The sequence below is a fragment of the Podarcis filfolensis genome (assembly GCF_964270895.1).
Source record: "Podarcis filfolensis genome assembly, chromosome: 2".
Taxonomy (NCBI): Eukaryota; Metazoa; Chordata; class Lepidosauria; order Squamata; family Lacertidae; genus Podarcis; species Podarcis filfolensis.
Genome location: NC_139605.1, coordinates 76,775,392 through 76,795,347, shown reverse-complemented (window position 1 = coordinate 76,795,347; position 19,956 = coordinate 76,775,392). Strand labels below are relative to the sequence as shown.

At 39.6% G+C, this 19,956-nt stretch overlaps 1 protein-coding gene across 21 annotated transcripts in view; it reads left to right on the top strand.

The window, feature by feature from the left end:
• TENM2 (teneurin transmembrane protein 2) overlaps positions 1 to 19,956 on the top strand; it is a 709,050-nt gene that overhangs the window by 641,314 nt on the left and 47,780 nt on the right. For all 21 annotated transcript variants that reach the window (XM_083596571.1, XM_083596570.1, XM_083596589.1 and 18 more), the window contains 5 exons: positions 10,555 to 10,765; positions 11,445 to 11,564; positions 16,659 to 16,920; positions 17,620 to 17,887; positions 18,935 to 19,078. In XM_083596571.1, the coding sequence (XP_083452697.1) occupies positions 10,555 to 10,765; positions 11,445 to 11,564; positions 16,659 to 16,920; positions 17,620 to 17,887; positions 18,935 to 19,078 (1,005 nt within the window). The remainder of the gene's footprint in view (positions 1 to 10,554; positions 10,766 to 11,444; positions 11,565 to 16,658; positions 16,921 to 17,619; positions 17,888 to 18,934; positions 19,079 to 19,956) is intronic.

Here is a 19,956-nt window from a genome sequence, read left to right as displayed (position 1 = left end):
GAAGCCATGGGAAGAGGAAACATTCTAATCCTAGAAAAATTGCAGAAACTACTACAACAGAAGCACACAGGCATCTTCTCAGTAGCTGCCTCATTGTTATGTAAAATATTTATCCTGGAGGCTCACCTTCACATATACCCGCAGCTACATGCCACTAGCTCTTTTAGTAATCCACTTCTGAAAGTATTTTGAATGTATGTCTGAAGGACTTGCCCAATGTCACAGAGGAAACTTGTGACTGAGCCAAGAGTTAAAACCAGCCATTCTTTCTGCTACTCCGAATATCATTTTTCATCTCTATTGGAGCTGCTTTTTCTAAATTCTTTGGGTGTTCTTCATAACAGAAGAACAGAAATCTTCCGATTTCCATAATAGAGCTTCACCTCTCCATTTGTCTCTGCCTGCTGTGACATCCCCATAACTGTAGAATTTGAGTTACTTGTGACCCAATACTCGTTTGTTCTTGTAGCCTGTTTCCTTACTCCACACTGCTGCTGTGTTAACAAATTTTCATGCTTCTTCTCCCTTCAATATTCTTATAGGGTTACACCACAGGGTGCCCTTGACCAGAATTTCTCCATAATTGTATGGCTGTTGGCAATTATCTTTAGTGGAAAACAGTGATAATGTTGTACTTTTAAGCATTTAAAGAAGCTAAAGTGTTGTTTACTAGATTTTCTGTCTGCTGGTTTGCAGGAGGGGGCAGGATGCCTGGTGGTTTCTCTCTTTGTGCTTCCTTCTTTGTGTTCTTATGTCCAGCTGCTACAGCCTTAAAGGTAGAAAACTGCTCACAAAGGAGATACATAATCAAGGATGCTTTTGGTTTGTCATATAGAGATTATTAGTTAGAATCATACCTTTAAGTAGTCTCTCGTCTTTATAAAGGCAGGGTCATGTTCAGCCTTACATGAGGCATAAATCAGATCCAAGGTGTAGAAATGTCAAACTAAAAGAAAAAATGCCATTCTACTAAATGTTTAGAGAGTGAATTCTAAGCTTTCAGCAGGTTATCTTCAGGTCAGAATCTCTGTAGGAGTTAAGTATAATTATTTCTGGTATGCTTTTGCTGTCCTTCCCATGGAGGGGAATTCTGTATTCCTAATTATGGATATCTGCTAGTCTTATTAATCATACAAATACAGCTGGACGCAGTGAAATCTCAGTCACATACTAGTATTCTGTTGTGGGGGTGGAACAAAATTTAAGTACCTTTTCATACAGAAATAAAATAAATTTCTGTGCCCAGGAGAAGAATGACACAGTATATGTGTCTTATGAAATACGGTATTTGTTTCTGATTTCATTAAACTGATTTTTTTTATATATATAAAGTGTGTGTGTGTGTGTGTGTGTGTGTGTGAAAGGTGAGGCTTTTTATAAAATAATTTTCCAAAGGTGGCAGTCTAATTAAAAGATAGCGTTTTCCTGAGGCCAACTCCCTGTTAAAGGCTTTCATTCCAGAATCCTTTTTTGGTTTTAAGAAGATGTTTGAAGTCCATTAATTTACTCTTTGCAGCATCCTTTAAAATTTAATCCCTCTTCTAATCAAGTCCTCAGTAGTCTAAATAACTGTTAAGTATCTTTGGTGGGGATTATGAACAGTTATTCAAGATTATATGACGAATCTAATACTCACAGTACTGTGATTAAATCTATAAATCTCTCAAAATGGCACATATAACCATTTAAAACACCATGGACTTAATTCAGAGAATTAAAATATTTCAAAACAAGATTCACAGGATAACAAAAGGCTAAAAGTTATTATCAAGTACAGACTTTTCTGGATTTCCAGTGTTAATAGCAACAATTAGATTGCTTGCAAACCTTGGGGTTATGTGAGTAGACAGCTGCAAAGTCCCATGTGCTTTTGGCTGGAGAGAGAGTCAGAGTAATGGTTGGTTTCTGTTTGAATCCAAGGCTGTGGTTATGGTGGAAGCAACACAGTTTTGGGGTGTTAATGCTGTGAACCCCTCCATCGTGGGCTCAGTTTGTATTATGTGTAAATAAAGACCCCAGTCTCCACTGTGCCTCATTCCAAAAGGAAACACAAACTGTAGTTAAGCACCCGGAATTCCCGGATTCTAACACCACTCAGAGATTGGGGTGGTGTGCAACAGTATGTACATATAGCATTGTGCTAGAAACTCAAAATATTCCTCATCACTATTTTAGCTTATTTAGCTTATATTCCTTCTTAGTATTGAAAACTCTACCTATTAAAATCTACCTAAACTTTGGAAAGTCTTGAGAAATTTTTGTATAATGCAAAATGCCATTGTGAAATGTCCATAGGCATAAAACATCTAAATATATGGCATTGCCCATTTACCGTATTTTTCGCTCTATAAGACGCACCAGACCACAAGACGCACCTAGTTTTTGGAGGAGGAAAACAAGAAAAAAAAAAATCTGAATCTCAGAAGCCAGAACAGCAAGAGGGATCGCTGCGCAGTGAAAGCAGCAATCCCTCTTGCTGTTCTGGCTTCTGGGATAGCTGCGCAGCCTGCATTCGCTCCATAAGACGCACACACATTTCCCCTTACTTTTTAGGAGGGAAAAAGTGAGTCTTATAGAGCAAAAAATACGGTACTTCAGTTGCCAGCCTGATATCCCAAAATCACAGAACACACTGGTATAATAGCTAAGAGGATTTTCTCCAGGAATTTGGGATATGGCATATTCTTTCTTTCTCTCTCTCTCCGCCCTAAGCCTATCTCCCACTCCTACTACCTCTACGCATATGCGCGCGCGCACACACACACACACACACAAAATTAAAAAGAGTATCTCATTATTTATGTATAATTTACAGGCTTTTGCTCCTATTTTTGGAAAGTCTGAAACCAGCTTAAAAAATGGAGGGAATATCATGAAATTAAACATTCCATCAGTGATTAAGGCCTAAAATCAATAATTGATCACATAAATACCCATTGAAACAAAGAAACAGAAACCCCTCCTTTTTATAATTACATCTTGTTTTGGTTTTCAAAATATTGCACATCATAGAAAATACTATTCAATATGAAGGAAAATATACCACAGAAGCCCAATCTGGAGCAGCAGGTTTCCCAATCTGTGTCTTTTGCACAAAATAATATTAGAGGGGAATTTTGCATGGTATGCTGCACAATCTTCCAGGGGTTGGTTCCATTTCTAACTTAAGCCTGTAGCTGTAAATTAATTTTTTCTTCCCTTCATAGGTAAATTCACTTCTAGAGCAATACTGTTTCTGAACATGTTTGCCCTGTTCATATATTGGAATGTAAGGGTGTGTTTTTAAGTTTCTTAGAACAAATAATTTTGAAATGAAAGGGGGGGGAAAGGGAAAGGGGAAAAGTGGATCCTGCCCTTCTGCAATAATTATTTGGACAAGCTTTGCTTTTATAGAACAGTGAATCCTGTGATTTGATATTTCATCAGGCCTGTGATAGTTAAGATAATACAAGTATTTCACAGCACAAAAGCAAATCATGTAATTTAGCTTGCCTCATCAAGCTTTGCCACAGCAGGGGTCTCTAATTCAAGTCAGACAAAAGATTTATAAGGTTCTCAATACAAATACCCACAATACCTCAGGAGATAAAAAGGCTCCCTAGAGCAAATACAATAGACCTGGTTCTCAAAGGCATCTTTAAAATTGCTACTATAATAAACAATTGGTATCTGTTATTGACAGTTTTAAATATGTATAAAATATAGGCAGCATCTGCAGCAAATATGGTTCTTCGCATGAGTCACTAAATCCTCATTTGCTTGTTTTTCTAACTTAAAGAAAATATCTTTTATACTTTGTAACAAAGCCTTTGCACTTCTTGCCTTCCCAAAACTGTTACTGACATTAACTTTATTGATTCTGGCAATGACTCAGTTGGGAAAGCAGCTACAGAGGACATGAGTCCAGTAGAGCTAGTGCTAGCATTTTCAAAAATTGGCACTTGGCACTTGCAACCAGTTGAGCAGGCCCAGAGGTTTCAGCTGATCATTTTCAGGGACCAGGTTTGTGTTCCAGGCTTCTGGTTATCAAAAAGAAAAGAAAAAGAAAGAAAAAGGGAATACATCTATTAGGGTGGCAATATTCAGGAGACATAAAGCAGGTCACTCAAACAGTGGCGTCAGTTGCCTCCTCAACTATGCTTCTGTTTCTTGAGCATCTACAGATAGCAGGCAATGTTCTCTTTGGACTGAATGAGTAGTGTACCTCCATCAATACCTGCTATACCTACTTCTTTACAGGACAAAATATCCCCTCCGCTGTACTTGGTCATGTGCTTAAACAACAGCCATCATGCTATCCTGTAACAATCTGTAATCTTATCCATTTATTATTCCTTGAGTGGCCACTGAGACTAATGAGAGAAATGCAAGTGTTTGTATGCATTCAGCTAATTTATACAAAGTCCTCTTAGATACGCTGAACAGTAGCCACAAATATTTATCTGTGTATCTGTGTGTATCTGAAGAAATGTGCATGCACACGAAAGCTCATACCAAGAACTAACTTAGTTGGTCTTTAAGGTGCTACTGGAAGGAAAAAAAAATTTTTGTTTTCACAAATATTTAGCAAGTTTAAACATCAAATAAATACTTATCATGACATGTGGCTATTAGCCTAATAACACACTACGAAAGGGGAGTTTTAATGTTTTACTAGGTAATATCCACTAACCGCGGGACGCAGGTGGCGCTGTGGGTTAAACCACAGAGCCTAGGACTTGCCGATCAGAAGGTCGGCGGTTCGAATCCCCGCGACAGGGTGAGCTCCCGTCGGTCCCTGCTCCTGCAAACTAGCAGTTCGAAAGCACGTCAAAGTGCAAGTAGATAAATAGGTACCGCTCCGGCGGGAAGGTAAGCAGCGTTTCCGTGCGCTGCTCTGGTTTGCCAGAAGCGGCTTAGTCATGCTGGCCACATGACCCGGAAGCTGTACGCCGGATCCCTTGGCCAATAAAGCGAGATGAGCGCTGCAACCCCAGAGTCGGCCACGACTGGACCTAATGGTCAGGGTTCCCTTTACCTTTTTATCCACTAACCGGGGACTCTGGGTCGGCAGCCGTTGCCATGCCTGCAGTGGGTTCAGGGAGGCCGCCATCTTCCAGTGTGGCTGGGGGAGGTTATGGCTGCCGCTGTCCACCTCCAGCTGCATTGGGGTAAGGGCGGACAGTGATAACTTAGCCAGTTGGGGGCAGGGGCTTGGAGGCTGTGAGCATCCCGCCCCCAGCCTTTTTTCCACCCACTCTGGCTTAATCTGTTGATGGAGGGGCCCAACTGATTTACTGTCTCTCACTGGGTCCCTTTGATCCTTTATCCTCTTAATGGCCCATTCCCCTAGGCAGTCACCTCATGAGGCAGCTAGCCTGTCTTAATTAGCGTTTAACACTTTCTAGATCCAGGGATTAGAGTTGTCTGTATTTTAAGACCCCAAGGCTTGATTAAATTCTAACACTCACTGAATCCATGGATTATAAGTGTCTAGTACCCACAAACTCATAACAGCAGAAAACTGTGATAATCATGTAATTTAACAACAACTCACAAAACTGTGGTTGATAGCACAGACATCTTGCCATTAGTTAGTCAATTAAAACACAGTGCGCTAAAAATCATCAGTTGTTAACCTACTTACTTGCCAAATTGTCTCTGTAAATACAAGTGGTTATAAAATAAGATGGGAAATAGATTAGAAATACTCTAGTTATTTCCTGATTAAAGTCTTTGGAAAAGTAAATTAAATTGTCATAGCTGGTATATCTTTTACTTATCCAGAACATTCCAGCTTCCCTTAGGAATGCTTTTCATTGACAAATCTGATGATTGGGTCATGAGTTTGTGGAAGCAGCAAAGCAAGGAGGAGGAGATGCTGTATAATCCCCTGGTTTAATGAAAAGACAAGTATGAATTTGCTGCAACAACGGGACCATATTTATATACTGGTATAATCATCACTCACATTGAGTTCAGTAGAGTTAGCCACTTGGGATAGTTGAGTTGAGCTGTGTTATAAAGCAGATAGAGGTTCTTCATTATTTCAGCTTCCATTCCGGATTATTTACTGCTGCAATTTGACAAATTATCTTCCTACAAAACCACTTTTTGACATAAAAAATATAAATTCCTGACACGACAAGCTTTTAGAAAGGGGATGAACAAAAGCTATTGCTTTTAATTTATTCCACTGTAGTCTTATATTAATGTAGCTTTCCCTAAAGTTTAGGGAATGTTACATGAGATACTGTGTGCATGCATGCACATGCAGATGCATACATTGTATGAAAAAATTGGTTAGCCTATATTTCATCATTTTTTATTATATTATTTAAATTATTTATTTATCATATAATTTCAATGGCACTTAACCTTCATCAAGGTTGTGTGTGTGATTTTCTGCCCCAGTGAGATTTCCAATGTATGCTGGGTGGGGAGAGGGTGTGAACCGCAGGTAATATTTGTGTCTCCAGTGTCGGATGAAGTGTGCTTGACAATACCCAATACTCTAGGGCCAAAAAAAACTTACTCAGAAGAGGCAGAATTTGGCTCTGCTGAATGCTTGCTCTTGCATATTGAATAAACAGCACCATTTCTGTTCTTTTCATTAGCTATGATTTTTATTTTCTGTTGCAAACAACAAAAATATAATTTAAAGTGAAAATATTGTGAAAATATTGTAAACTGCCTAGAATTATTTTTATTACAATTGAAAACAAACATAAACTAATGTTAATGAATTTGGGGGATGTTTTTCTAACCCATTAAAAAACCTTCAAGGAAACTGCCATTGATTAAAGAACGGTTCCCAAATAATATTATACAGTTTCTGCTAGCCTGTTGACACTTTCTTGATCTTTCCTTGATCATTTGTCATGGGGGGGGGAGATGATGGGGCTTTTCTAACATTGGCTGGGGTAGTAAATGCACGCCAGTGGCAAAGTGTGTGTGTGTGTGTGTTGTTTCTGGAAGGAAAATGGTAAGTGACAACTGGCTAAAAATTCAGGACGTTGTTGTACAGGTAACAATTTGTAACAATGTCCTAGAAGTGCTACCCTGCAGATCTACTTATGTGTAAATTGCACAATAATATGTGTGCCTGGGGTAAGGTTTTAACCCCAGAAAAATAGAAGGTTAAGCATAGCAGCGTTTGCTGAATACCAACATATTTGAATTTCATTTGTAAGACTATGTGATCTATATTTTCATCTATAACATATCAGGTTTTGAGGTTTTAACATCTTCCCTTTAATATTCCAACTTGTTTATTAGAATGTTAACTTTCAGGGTTTCCTAAGTTTATTTAAATGGAAAATGAGGTAAACTAAATATGTATTTTATCTGTTAAGCAGAATAATAAATGTATAATTCTTAAGCTTGGAGATACCCTTATTTTCCTTTCAAATAAAGTTATGCGAAACTTAAAAGTGTTACCTACTCTCACTAGCAAATATTGCTTGAGTAAAATATATTCATTTGTATGCCTCATTACCCAGGATCAATAGTGATAATACAAATGTATACAGTGTAATATATAAAAATGTGTGAGTGTTTGAATAATTGGTGTGACTGTAGACTTTCTAAAGTTCTTCAATATTACATTTTCCTTTGTGCTCCCATTTGCAAAGCAATCTTGTGCTTGGTTATTCTATTGTAATCCCGCTGTGTTCAGTAGGATTAACCCCCTAGTAAGTGTGTTTAGAATTGCAGCATTAGAGTTTCAGAAAGACTTGCTATTGCTAATGCTAGACCTGAATGTGCTTCCCTAGTAATGGGAAATTGGTCAATAGGAAATGGGCATTTGCACTTTGGATGTTTTCTCTCCAGGTACACTTCATATCTTCTTTGGTCATCTATTGTAATGTGTCCTGTCACCGTGTACATTACATTATCATAATTTCACACAGATATTTGACAGTGTGCTGAAATTGAAAGGGCTTTTGTGTTTCCAAAGCATCTAAACAAAACAAGCAAAAACATGAATATGCATCATAGTTGAGCAGTGCCGATTTCTATGCAGTCGTAGGTTTTGAACCTCCAGCCTGTGGGTCAAATTTGACCCAGCATGGGTCCCACTTTGGCCTATAAGACCAAGCACACCCACCTGTCCCAAACTTTGCATCACATCAGGTGTGGGTTAGTTGCAGCCAACCGCTACAGAAAGCTGTATTTAAGTGATGGGCAATGGGTTCAAGTATGCTGCATTGTCTGCAAGACTGAGTTATCTGTTGATCATGCAGCAGATCCCTATAGAAACAGCTTTGCCAGGCCTATGCTCAGCACTGGGGGAGTGCTGAGCACAGGGCTTCCAAAGTGCTTTGCACAGCACTTGCCAAATGCCCCACTGCCAGCTCTGCAAACTCTTTATTCAGCACCAAGCAAAGGCCTAGCAAAGACCCTTGCGCTGTATTAAAGTTTAACATTAAACCAGCTCCCTCCACCCTGCCCTCCTCTTTTTAAAAAAACATCCCGTCTAATGTAGAGTTCTACAGAACTTGAAAACTTACTTCTTTTCTTTTTTTACTTTTTGGTTGGCCTAATAAAAGTATTGCCCAGTCAGAGATTTTAGATTTTTTTTTAATGTGGATTCTTTGTACGGACCTAACCATGAAACCTATAGTGTATTATTCTTATGTAGAGGTGTGTGCATATTTCAATTTAGTATCTAAGCAGTGATATTCAGGTTTCTCACTGGTATTGAATGGAGACATTTCTAGCCCCCCTAGGTCCTGAACTGGTACTTCAGAACAGTTTGATTGCCTCCTTGATTGTTTGCGAGATAACTGTAAGATTGGCAGTGACAGGGTAATTTACTGAAGATTGCAATGTCAGACTATATCCAAGGGGGCTCGCTGGCATGAAGATGTTATTCACATGACTGACAGGCCACTGGGAGATTGGTGTGCCAATTTAAAGTTCATGGTGTCGTCAAAAGTGTTCAGCCGCTGCAGCCCATAATCATGCAACTTGATGAGGTCATTATAGGCATAACATATTCTCACCCCCATAGACATAGCAAAACACACAGACACAATAGCTTGAGCAGGTAAATATAAATTTGCGGAAAGGGAGTAATTTCTATCCTGTGTCTTGCCTTTCTGATTCTTTAATGTATTGATAGGATTCTCTTCTCTCACAGTTGCCTGAACAAAAGCACTGAGCAAACTAAAAGCAGAAGACAATTTTCAGTCTGTAGTGGTAGAAATACAACAAGCCTAGGAAGGATATCAAGGAAAAAGTGTTCAGGCTTTAATGGAAAAACTGTCTTGAATTATTATTGGAACCCAATTATTTTCTGACATTGATTATATAAAGTGGGTAGCAAATGGACTGCAAGGGAGCAGGGTGGATCATCCTTGTTCCATGATAGAAACAGGCTTCAAGATGAATGGGGATCCTAACGTGTAAAGGCGGTTGACCTTAAAAGAAAAACATCTACAGCTCAAACAACAAGGAGAACTAATCAAGAACTGTTTCATTTTGCATTGTCCATGGGTAAGAATACCAACACAGAAAAGGTCTACAATAAAGCCCACGCAAGCTCAAGCAGAGTATTATTTATTTATTGAACTTATAGCCCAATCCACCACAAGGTATTATTACCTGCCCTGTCCCTGGATAGCCAACAAAATTCAGTTTGAATAAATTTCTTGTCCCATTTTCAAGGTGTAAATATTCAGCCTTTTGCAGATTTATGAGTGAAAAAACTTTCCAAAGGTATGGGGTTGCCAGTAGTGGATGGTGCATTGGGGCAGCAGCATTCACCTGACCTCTGGTGAGTCATGTTGCTGCTGCTTACCAAGCAGTGGTGGGGAGGGGGGAGAATGGCATGGCGCATGCACACCAGCTGAAGCACCAGATTGACTCCATTGGTGTGTCTAAACTAAGCCACTTATTTCTCCTCCTCTACCTCTCCATAAGCAGCATTAATGCAACGAACCTGAGATCAGGTAAGTGCTGCCACCCACCATGTCATCCACTACTAGCAGTCCTTGAGAATTTCCTCCACACATGTTCTTCCAAAACAGTTTTGGATTAGGGCTCGCCCTATCAAGAGACAGAATGAGGCAGCCACCTAATGCATCAAATATTGAGGGGTAGAAAGTGGACAAAGTTCTGTGTGCTACTTTACCTGCCATGCCCCTAAGCTAGTTTACTGTCCCAAGGTGAAGGGGAGGACTTTGTCCCATTGCCAGAATCAGACTAAGATTCAACTGTCAATCTAATCACCTTTTATATATGGGGTGGCAGCGGGTAGGGGGTGACATCATCTTGTCCTGTGCCCCAGACAGAAAAAAATCCCTATTTCTGGTTGATCTTAAATACAGTAATGTTGTCTAGGACACCAAGACAGCAAACACCATATATGAAACAAGGGGGTAGCAATAAGTTAGTACAGCTAATATATACAACGTATATTATTTTCAGTGATACTTGTAATTTCATTGTATGGAAATAACTGAGCGCTACAACCAATCTGAATGCTTGCAGACAGCAAAAGCATTGGGGCTACTTCTATCCATGAATGAACAACAACAACAACAACAGCCTGTGTGTTTTTGCTTTCAGATGGCCTCGTTGACTGCCTTGATCCAGACTGCTGCCTCCAGTCGACTTGTCAGAATAGCCTGCTATGCCGTGGTTCACGTGACCCTCTAGACATTATACAACAAAGTCACTCTGGTTCACCAACTGTAAAGTCATTCTATGATCGAATCAAGCTTTTAGTGGGGAAAGACAGCACTCATATAATCCCAGGAGAAAATCCTTTCAACAGCAGGTAATGGCCAAAAATATGATTTTATAGAGACGGGGAAGTACTTCTGACACAAGTTTTAATAATGGCTTAACATGGATTGCTGCTTTTAGAAATGATATTCTCTTCCATCTTGAGGTAAAATCTCATTCTAGGGGCTTCCTTGTGATTTTCTAACACTGTCGTCAGGATGCTTGCTTTCAACTCTAGTTCCATATAGGCATAAACCCAGAATACTTTGTTATTCTGCATTGAAATGTTAAGAGAACCAAAAGAATAGCTAAGTGATTGAAGCCAACATGGCCTCAATTTAAATACAATCAGTTCAGTTTTTGAATGGCACCATTTTCAAATGTTTTGGCTCCCGGACGCCAAAAACCTGGAAGTAAATGCTCCGGTTTTCGAACGTTATTCAGAACCCGAACATCCAACACAGCTTCCGTTTTGAGTTTCCCTATTTAATTGAGGCTTCCGCTTTCAGTTTTCGGTTTTCAAACATCTTGGAAGTTGAACAGCTTTCCGGAATGGATTACGTTCAAAAGCCAAGGTTCCACTGTACATTCCTGTAGTCTGTTCCCTGAAACTGAAGAGATCAGAGTCAAGATTGAATGTGCATTTGTGCAGGAGTAAACACATCTAGAATAGTATTCTTTGTTCCCAAATAATCTTTCAGAACTGACATTTCATTGCATTTCTTTCCTAGTCTTGTATCTCTTATACGAGGTCAAGTGGTGACTACAGATGGAACTCCACTCGTTGGAGTCAATGTGTCATTTGTCAAGTTTCCCAAGTATGGCTATACCATCACTCGACAGGATGGCACGTAAGTCTACTTGCTTCATTTAGTGTTTGCCCTGTTTAGTATGCAGTATCTGTGCAGATTAACAGGTGGTGCTATCTAATGAAACCATGTGGTATTATGTATGGAATTCCTACTGGGCTAAAGAGCTTTCAAGAAAACAAAAAAGTAATTTTTCACATGGCATTTGAATACTAACTGAAATAAATATGAAAGGGCTGACTTCTGAAAATAATGTGTTAGCAGTCGAGCTTATTTTCTCAGAAACTCTACTATATCTCTGAAAACATTTGTGGGCTACAGCAATATCCAGCTGAGACCAGAAATACTTAATTTTGAAATTCAAGGCAGGATAACATTCATATGGGGGGCAGTGAGTGGGGTGGGGAGTTCTTTATAAAACAGTGCGTTATCTTAAAAGTTCCTATTTTCCCCTTTCCTTTCGGAAAATCCACTATCTTCAGAGTTTCTTGGGGGCAGAACACAATCAAAGGAGTATAATTGAATATACTTAGACAGTTTCCTGCTGCGTGAAGAAGTGTGTCCTGTTTTCCTATTTATCATCTGATTTGAAGTTCACACAACTTCAGCGCAAACAAAAACGCAACATGTCACGCTTTACCTAATTTATTGGATATGGCAATAAAATAATACATCTCTGAAAAAGGCATTGTGACTATTTGCAGCAGTATGCACTCATATAAAATAGTTTGAATTGGAATAACTAATCAGAAACCAAGCTAGGGGGTGGTTTCAAGTTACTGTTGCACAGCTGCAATACTAAGCTTTCCAGGTTTTATGTAGGACAAATACCACACTAACCATGGTGGTTCAGGGCTTTGATACATTACATTGTTCCATCTGTATCTTTGCTTCATAGAATTTTGTTTGCTCAAAGCTACCTGCCATTCAACGTTTTATAGTTTTTCATGAATGCATTCGCATTGTTTTTCAAGGGTTATTCACAGGAGCAACATAGTGGTAGCTACGCCCCAGTCAGTGCTTTACCATGTTTCACAAACCCATGTGCATTCTTTTTTTCAAGGGCTGTTAACAGCAGCTCTATGTTCACAGTGGAAATTCTCAAAGTTTGCATTAGAATGCATCCTTGAATCAAGAAAATGAATATTTGGACTTTCCTATGTATACATGGGAGGAGAGAAACAGCCTGTTAGGCAAGCTACTTGTCTCTGTTCTGAAAGAACTCAGAATTTTTAAAAAGCAATTCAGAGCCATATCCGTAACAGGTTTTTTTTTGGGGGGGGGGTAAAAAAGAAACCAATCTTGTTTGAAACTAGTGCTTTACACTCTCCATTTCTCAGCTTTGCTGATACAAATGAGAGATAGCATGCAGTACAGAACAGTATTGCTTCCTGGATTAAATGACGGGAGAGAATATGACCTCTCCAGTTATGGCAAGTATTTGGGAGGGTTTAGCTCTTCTCTACCAGATGTCTTCACCTCCCTAGGAAAGCCAATCTCTCATTTTGAAAACCACAGGTTTACTAGGTTCATTAGAGGAAATGTTTAGTGTTTTTAAATTCTGGAGAGAAACATTTTCTTCATTTTGAAATTGATCCAGCACAGAGAGCAGTCATGCAAATTTCCATCATTGCTCTCTGCCATCTGCCACAACCTAATGAAAGGATGGCTAGGATTAAATCACAAAAACATTTACGTGGAATCTGATAATATTTTGTAGATGTCATCCTGCATACTCATTTAAGACCATCTCTGTACTACTCTTCTAAACTATTATAAAACTTTCATGATTTCCTCATGGAACCATTGGAATTTTTGTGAGGGTGCTTAAAATTATTTAGTGGTGAACCTTATTGAACTGTCATTTTTAGAGCTCCCAGAAGGGAAGAGGATTCCTAGTATTACAGACATTGTTTCAGGCTATACATACAATACATATCCATATTGTATCATTAACTCCCCTTTGATCTTTGCATGAAGGGCAGTACAGTGGTACCTTGGTTTGCAACCGTTTTGGATTACAACCATCTTGGATTACAACCACGTCAAACCCTGAAGTGTGTGTCCCTTTTTTTGGATTACAAACCTTTTCTTTTGTTATTACAACCAATTGGGGGGGGCACTGGCGAAAGCACACCTTGGGTTACAACCTGTTTTGGTTTACAACCAGACCTCCGGAACAGATTATGGTTATAAACAAGGTATCACTGTATACAAAAAATATGATGTTGTTGTTGTTGTTGTTGTTGTAGTAGTAGTTACTAGGCTATATCTGCATCTATGACTTCTATCATGACAACATGTGAACAGCAGATAAGTAAAATATATACACAGGTCTCACATTTCTTCTATAGAAGAACCTTTCTGGATGTAATCCAACATTCAGTTCCCACAGTGACCAACCAGATGTCCATAGGAAGCCCACAAGCAGGACATGAACACAATAGCACTATCACATTTTTGATCCCCAGCAGCTGGTATTTTGAGGTGTGCTGCCATTGATAGAAAAATAATACAACCTTCATTACTACTAATAATTGATACTCTTGTCCTCCAAGAATTTGTTTGATCCTTTCTTTAAAAGCCATCCAAGTTGGTGGCCACCACTGCAGTCCCAAAGTTTAACTATGCAATGTGTAAAAAAAAAAAAAAAAGCCTGAGCCTTTAGTGTCATTGGCTCGGTGCTGTGGAATACACTGTCAATAGACATTCAGCAGGCACCTTCTATGCCAACTTTTAAACGCCTGCTGAAAACTTTTTTTATTCTGCCACGCCTATGCAGGAAATTAAGAGTGCATCTCTCACAATGGTTTATTGATGCTTGTTTTTAGCATATTTGTTTTTAAATTGCTTTTAATCTTTGTATGGTTTTTTAATATTTTTAATGTTGTATACCACTTTGATATGTTTTGTGATTTAGCAGTATATAAATGCTGCTTCAAATAAATCCTTCAGTGGATGACCCTTTGTTCTAGTATTATGAGAGGAAGACCATATCTTCATCTACTTTCCCTACACCATGCATAATTTTATACATAATTTTACATAATTTCCCCTTTCTCCCTTTTTTCTAAATTAAGTATCTCCACATGATCTCACTTGTAGGGGATTTGTTCCAGCCCCTTGATAGCTTTGGTTGCACTTTTCCAGCTCTGCAATATCTTTTTTTGCAGTGCAGCAACTAGAATTGTACACAGTATACCAAGTGTGGTCACACCATATATTTGTATAAAGGTGTTATGATATTGGCAGTTTAATTTTCTTTCCCTTTCTTAATGATCCCTAATATGCAGTTCACCTTTTTCATAAGTGCTAGATCATCATTTTCATCTGGCTATCCACCACAATATCACTTTCCTGTTTGGTCATCAGCAGCTCACACCCCATAAGCATATATGTGAAATTGGGGTTGTTGTTGTTTTGCGGGTGGCACTGTGGGTTAAACCACTGAGCCTAGGGCTTGCCGATCAGGTCAGCGGTTCGAATCCCCGTGACAGGGTGAGCTCCCATTGCTCGGTCCCTGCTCCTGCCAACCTAGCAGTTCGAAAGAACGTCAAAGTGCAACTAGATAAATAGGTACCGCTCTGGCTGGAAGGTAAACGGCATTTCCGTGCGCTACTCTGGTTCACCAGAAGTGGCTTAGTCATGCTGGCCACATGACCCGGAAGCTGTATGCCGGCTCCCTCGGCCAGTAAAGCGAGATGAGCGCCGCAACCCCAGAGTCGGCCACGACTGGACCTAATGGTCAGGGGTCCCTTTACCTTTACCTTTACACTGTACCACATTTGCCATTTTAATGCAATTTTGAAGAGCCTCACAATTACTATCTGTTTTTAGCACCCTGATTAATTTGGTGTCATCAGCAAACTTGGTCACCTCACTGCTCACCTGTAATTTCACATCATTTATGAACAACTTAAAAAGCACCAGTTCCCATACAGATTCATGGGGGAACCCACTTCCTACATCTCTCTATCATGAGAACTATTTGTCCCTTAGCTAGTAACTGTTCCATAAGAGGATAAAACCTGTCCTGTTATCATATGACTGTCAAGAGACTATGGGAAAGAACTTGATCAAAAAATTGTTGAAAGGTCAAGTGCACAGTGTCTACAGGATCACCTGTACCCACATGCTTATTGACACTCAAATACACTCTGAAAAGTTTGTTAGACAAGACTTACTTTTACAGGAGCCATGCTGATTCTTCTTTAGCAAGTCTTGTTCTCAGGTGAATATCATCAGGAGGCAGCGAGTTGCTAGTTTTTACTTTGTCAATAAAGACTTAGAATTCATCTCATCACCACTATTTGCATGTGTTCTTCAGACTCCCCTTCTGAGAATGTTAGATCAGGCACAGGGATTTTCCCACATCTGTTGAAGTGAAGATAGATGCAAGAATCTATTAATCTTCTCTGCAATCTCATGCGTTGTAAATTACTCTGTGCTCTGATTTGAAGGGAAGGATGAGCTACGAAACCTTCTAAATAAATGTGTAAATTTACTTTTTTTAACACACTCCCTTGTTGTTCAAAGGTTCAGCTACATCCTAAACTTTTTGAATCAGTGTATATACAGCACTACAGTCACACCAGCAACTACACATTTTTTGCAGGATATTGCATTATGCCACAGCCCCACCTTGTACATATACCGTATTTACACAAATGTAACGCGCACCTTTTTAGGCCAAATTACGTTGCGGAAATTAGGGTGCGCATTAGATTTGATGGGGCATTTACATTTGCCAGCAAATACTTTTTTGGTTTCAAGGTTTTAAAAATTGAGGTGCACATTAGATTCAATAGTGCATTAGATTCACATAAATACGGCAGTGTGGGTTGATGGTTAATATGATGTGCCGCCAGTGAGCCAACTGTTGTTGATCTAGGTATAACCTAAGTCAGCAATTGCCTCCAACAGGTCTTGATCATTCATTATTCGATACTCTCCTACGTTTCATTGTCTGTTCTAGCCTTACCAAACCTGGTGACCTCAAGATGTTTTGGACTACAACTCCCAATCTCAGCCAGCATGACCAATAATCTGGGGGGGGGGCACCAAGTTGGTAAAGGCTGGCCTATTCCCTTGTCTCACTCTAGAATTATTCCTGATGTGAACTTCAAACTTTACTAGGTTTGACTTGATTGCGAATGGAGGAGCATCTCTAACTCTACACTTTGAGCGAGCACCATTCATGAGCCAAGAGAGGACAGTATGGCTGCCATGGAACAGCTTCTATGCCATGGATACACTTGCAATGAAGACTGAAGAGAATTCCATTCCTAGCTGTGATTTAAGTGGTTTTATCCGGCCTGATCCAGTTATAATCTCATCTCCACTCTCCACATTCTTCAGTGATGCTCCTGGCCGAAACCCCATTGTTCCAGAGACTCAGGTATCAAGCATGAATGTAAAAACAGCCACAAGCAGGTGATCGTGCCGAAAGTGTGAAGGGGGAGACACACATATCCAAATACTTCAGAATATATAGCAGGCACAAGTTGGGGGCCATGGCTGGCCAGGGCTCACTGGCATGGGGAGACGCTCAACCCTTCGCATATTTGGTATTCATCAAACACTAATATAAATACAGTAAATGTTGCTGCTGCATAATGTTTAAATCAGATTAAAATCTTTAATTTGGACTTGAAATGGTGAAATGCTTGTCTAGACATTCTTTGTGGCCATTTCTGACATTGCATTTCTGAACAAAATTGGGTACAAAACTTCTGGAGGCGAAAGTCTTAATCACATCCATAAAGACAGGCATGAGTATTTCATGTACATAGAATTATTGTAGTAACGAAACAAATACGTGTCAGACTTGTGTCTGTCCTTGCTGACAACATGTGTTTCCTTTTTACACATCTACCAGAAGTGTGGTTTTTTAAAAAAAATAAACTATAAAAGTGACCAAAATATCCAGAAATCTTACTTTAAATTGGGCCATTGCAGGAAGACCAGATTAAAACATCTCAGCAGCAAAAAGTCATCAGTCTTGAAATAAAACACATGATATATCTTTTTTTATTATTTTTTTTTTAAAAACTCTCTTCCGGTGCATATTTGAAGTGTGCTTTGCGTTCTCACTCAGGTTCTTCATGAAGAAATTGAAGTCCCAGGCTCCAACATAAAACTCTGCTATCTGAGTTCCCGTACTGCTGGATACAAATCTTTGCTTAAGATCACCATGACACAATCACTTGTGCCTCTGAACTTAATTAAAGTACATCTGATGGTTGCAGTGGAAGGACATCTTTTTCAAAAGTCATTTCAAGCATCTCCCAACTTGGCTTACACTTTTATTTGGGACAAAACAGATGCTTATGGCCAGAAGGTTTATGGGCTCTCAGATGCTGTAGGTAAGCCATCAGATTCACATTTTGCGGGTTTTAAGTATTGGCTGTTATGCTAACAGCAGTATCTTAAATTTCATCTGGAAAAAAAAGCCATTACAGCATAACTGATGTCACATGTGTCCTTTGTGTGTTCGAAGATAATACTTAGCTTGTTTATTGATTTATCATATTTGTATTTTGGAGGAGCTTAGGACAGTTTACATGTTTTCCTCATACAGTGAGCTAGATGAAGCTTAGAGAGAACTTCATTAGGCCACAACTGAGCTTCATTCCTGAACGATGCATTGCATCCAGTTTCTATTAGGCCTAGTTTGACTTTCCATCCACTACAACACACAAGCTTTCTGGTAAAAAATATATATGTAAGGAACTCAGTGTTTTAATATATACTCACAAAACTGTTCGTGTGTGCATTAAAAATATATATTATGCACTGTGCTTACCACAAGAAATATCAGGAAGCCAGTGTGGACTGTGGCTTTTTTCTCAGTAAAAGTGCAGTGGCAAACCCGTTTGGTACCACATAATGGGTGGCTTCTTCAGATTCCATAAATAACTATTACAGTAAACAATAAATAGGTTCATGTTAAATTTGGAGCAAGGGCAAAGTCAATTTGGTAGGAGTGATCGATTGCAATTTATAATTTCTAAAGGTCTTCACATGAAGAAATCTCACTACTGTATATTTAGTGCATCAGTTAATGTATTAACACTCTTTTTCACTTTTTTCATAATCACATACTGTATTGAGCATATATATTGAATACAGTCAGTGCTGAACAGCCAGTTAATTAAAAATAGAATCTAGCCTTTTCATCATAACTGACTTCCCCCCTATTTCTCCCTCATTAAAACAGTCATTTGCTCCCACCCCTTCCCCAAACTATCAGGATCTATAGTTCCCCTGGGTATAAGTGAATCAAGTTTTTCAGTCAACTGCAGTCAGTTATCTGAATTTAATTCAGAATAAAAGATAATATATTGGGAACAGTAGTTTGTGGTAGAGGACAAATCATTCACAATCACTGATTATTGATACATATTTTTCAGTATCTGTGGGATTTGAGTATGAGACCTGTCCTAGTCTGATTTTATGGGAGAAAAGAACTTCCCTGCTCCAAGGATTTGAACTTGACCCCTCAAATCTAGGGGGCTGGTCTTTGGAAAAACATCATGTGCTTAATATAAAAAGTGGTAAGTTCACCAATTTTAATATGTGTTTAAGCTTTGGGTGCAAGCCCTATTCTCATGGTTGCCTCCAGAATATCAAGGAGTGCTTGTGCTGACATCTGATGGGTGGTACTCACACAAGCGATTATTTGCATGCCAACCATAAGCATTATATATGGTGTTCATTGACTGGTTTAAAGCACACTGCAGCAAACAGTTGAAATATATTGAGAGTTCTCTGTCTGCCTTTGGCCAGTGCCTTTGGCCTTTTTGTATTACATTAGCGGCTAGAAGTCCACACAAGCAGCAGCTGCCACACTAGACCTTGCGAACAGTATTAACTGCTGCAAGGCAGCACTGGATGCAGCTGATATCCAAGACCACCTTGCACAGAACGCCTGGAATGAGAAGTGATAGCAGATAGGTTGCTGGGTGGCCAGCGGGCAAGGGAACACAAATTCACTGACTTTGCCATTGCAGCATTTATGAAACTAAGAAACTGTGAAAGGCAAATAGAAACCTACCGTATTTTTCGCTCTATAGGACGCACCCGACCATAGGACGCACCTTGCTTTAGAGGGGGAGAACAAGAAAAAAAAATCTCCCCCTCTCTGCTCAGCACCCCTTCAGCGAAGCGGCAGGAGAAACGGAGCCCCTTCCATTTCTCCTCCTGCTTCGCTGAAGGGGCGCTGCGCAGCTCTCCCTCTCTGTTGAAGACAAGAGAGTCTTGCTCTCCCGGCTTCAGCAAACGAAACCCAAAACATTTGGAGTGCAAGGTCCCGCTGCGCTCCAAAGGCAAGACTCTCCTGGCTTCAGCGAAAGGAACCCGAAGCCTTTGGAGCGCAGCGCGAGGTCCTGCTGTGCTCCAAAGGCTTCCTTTGAAGCCTCTGCAGAACAGCGGG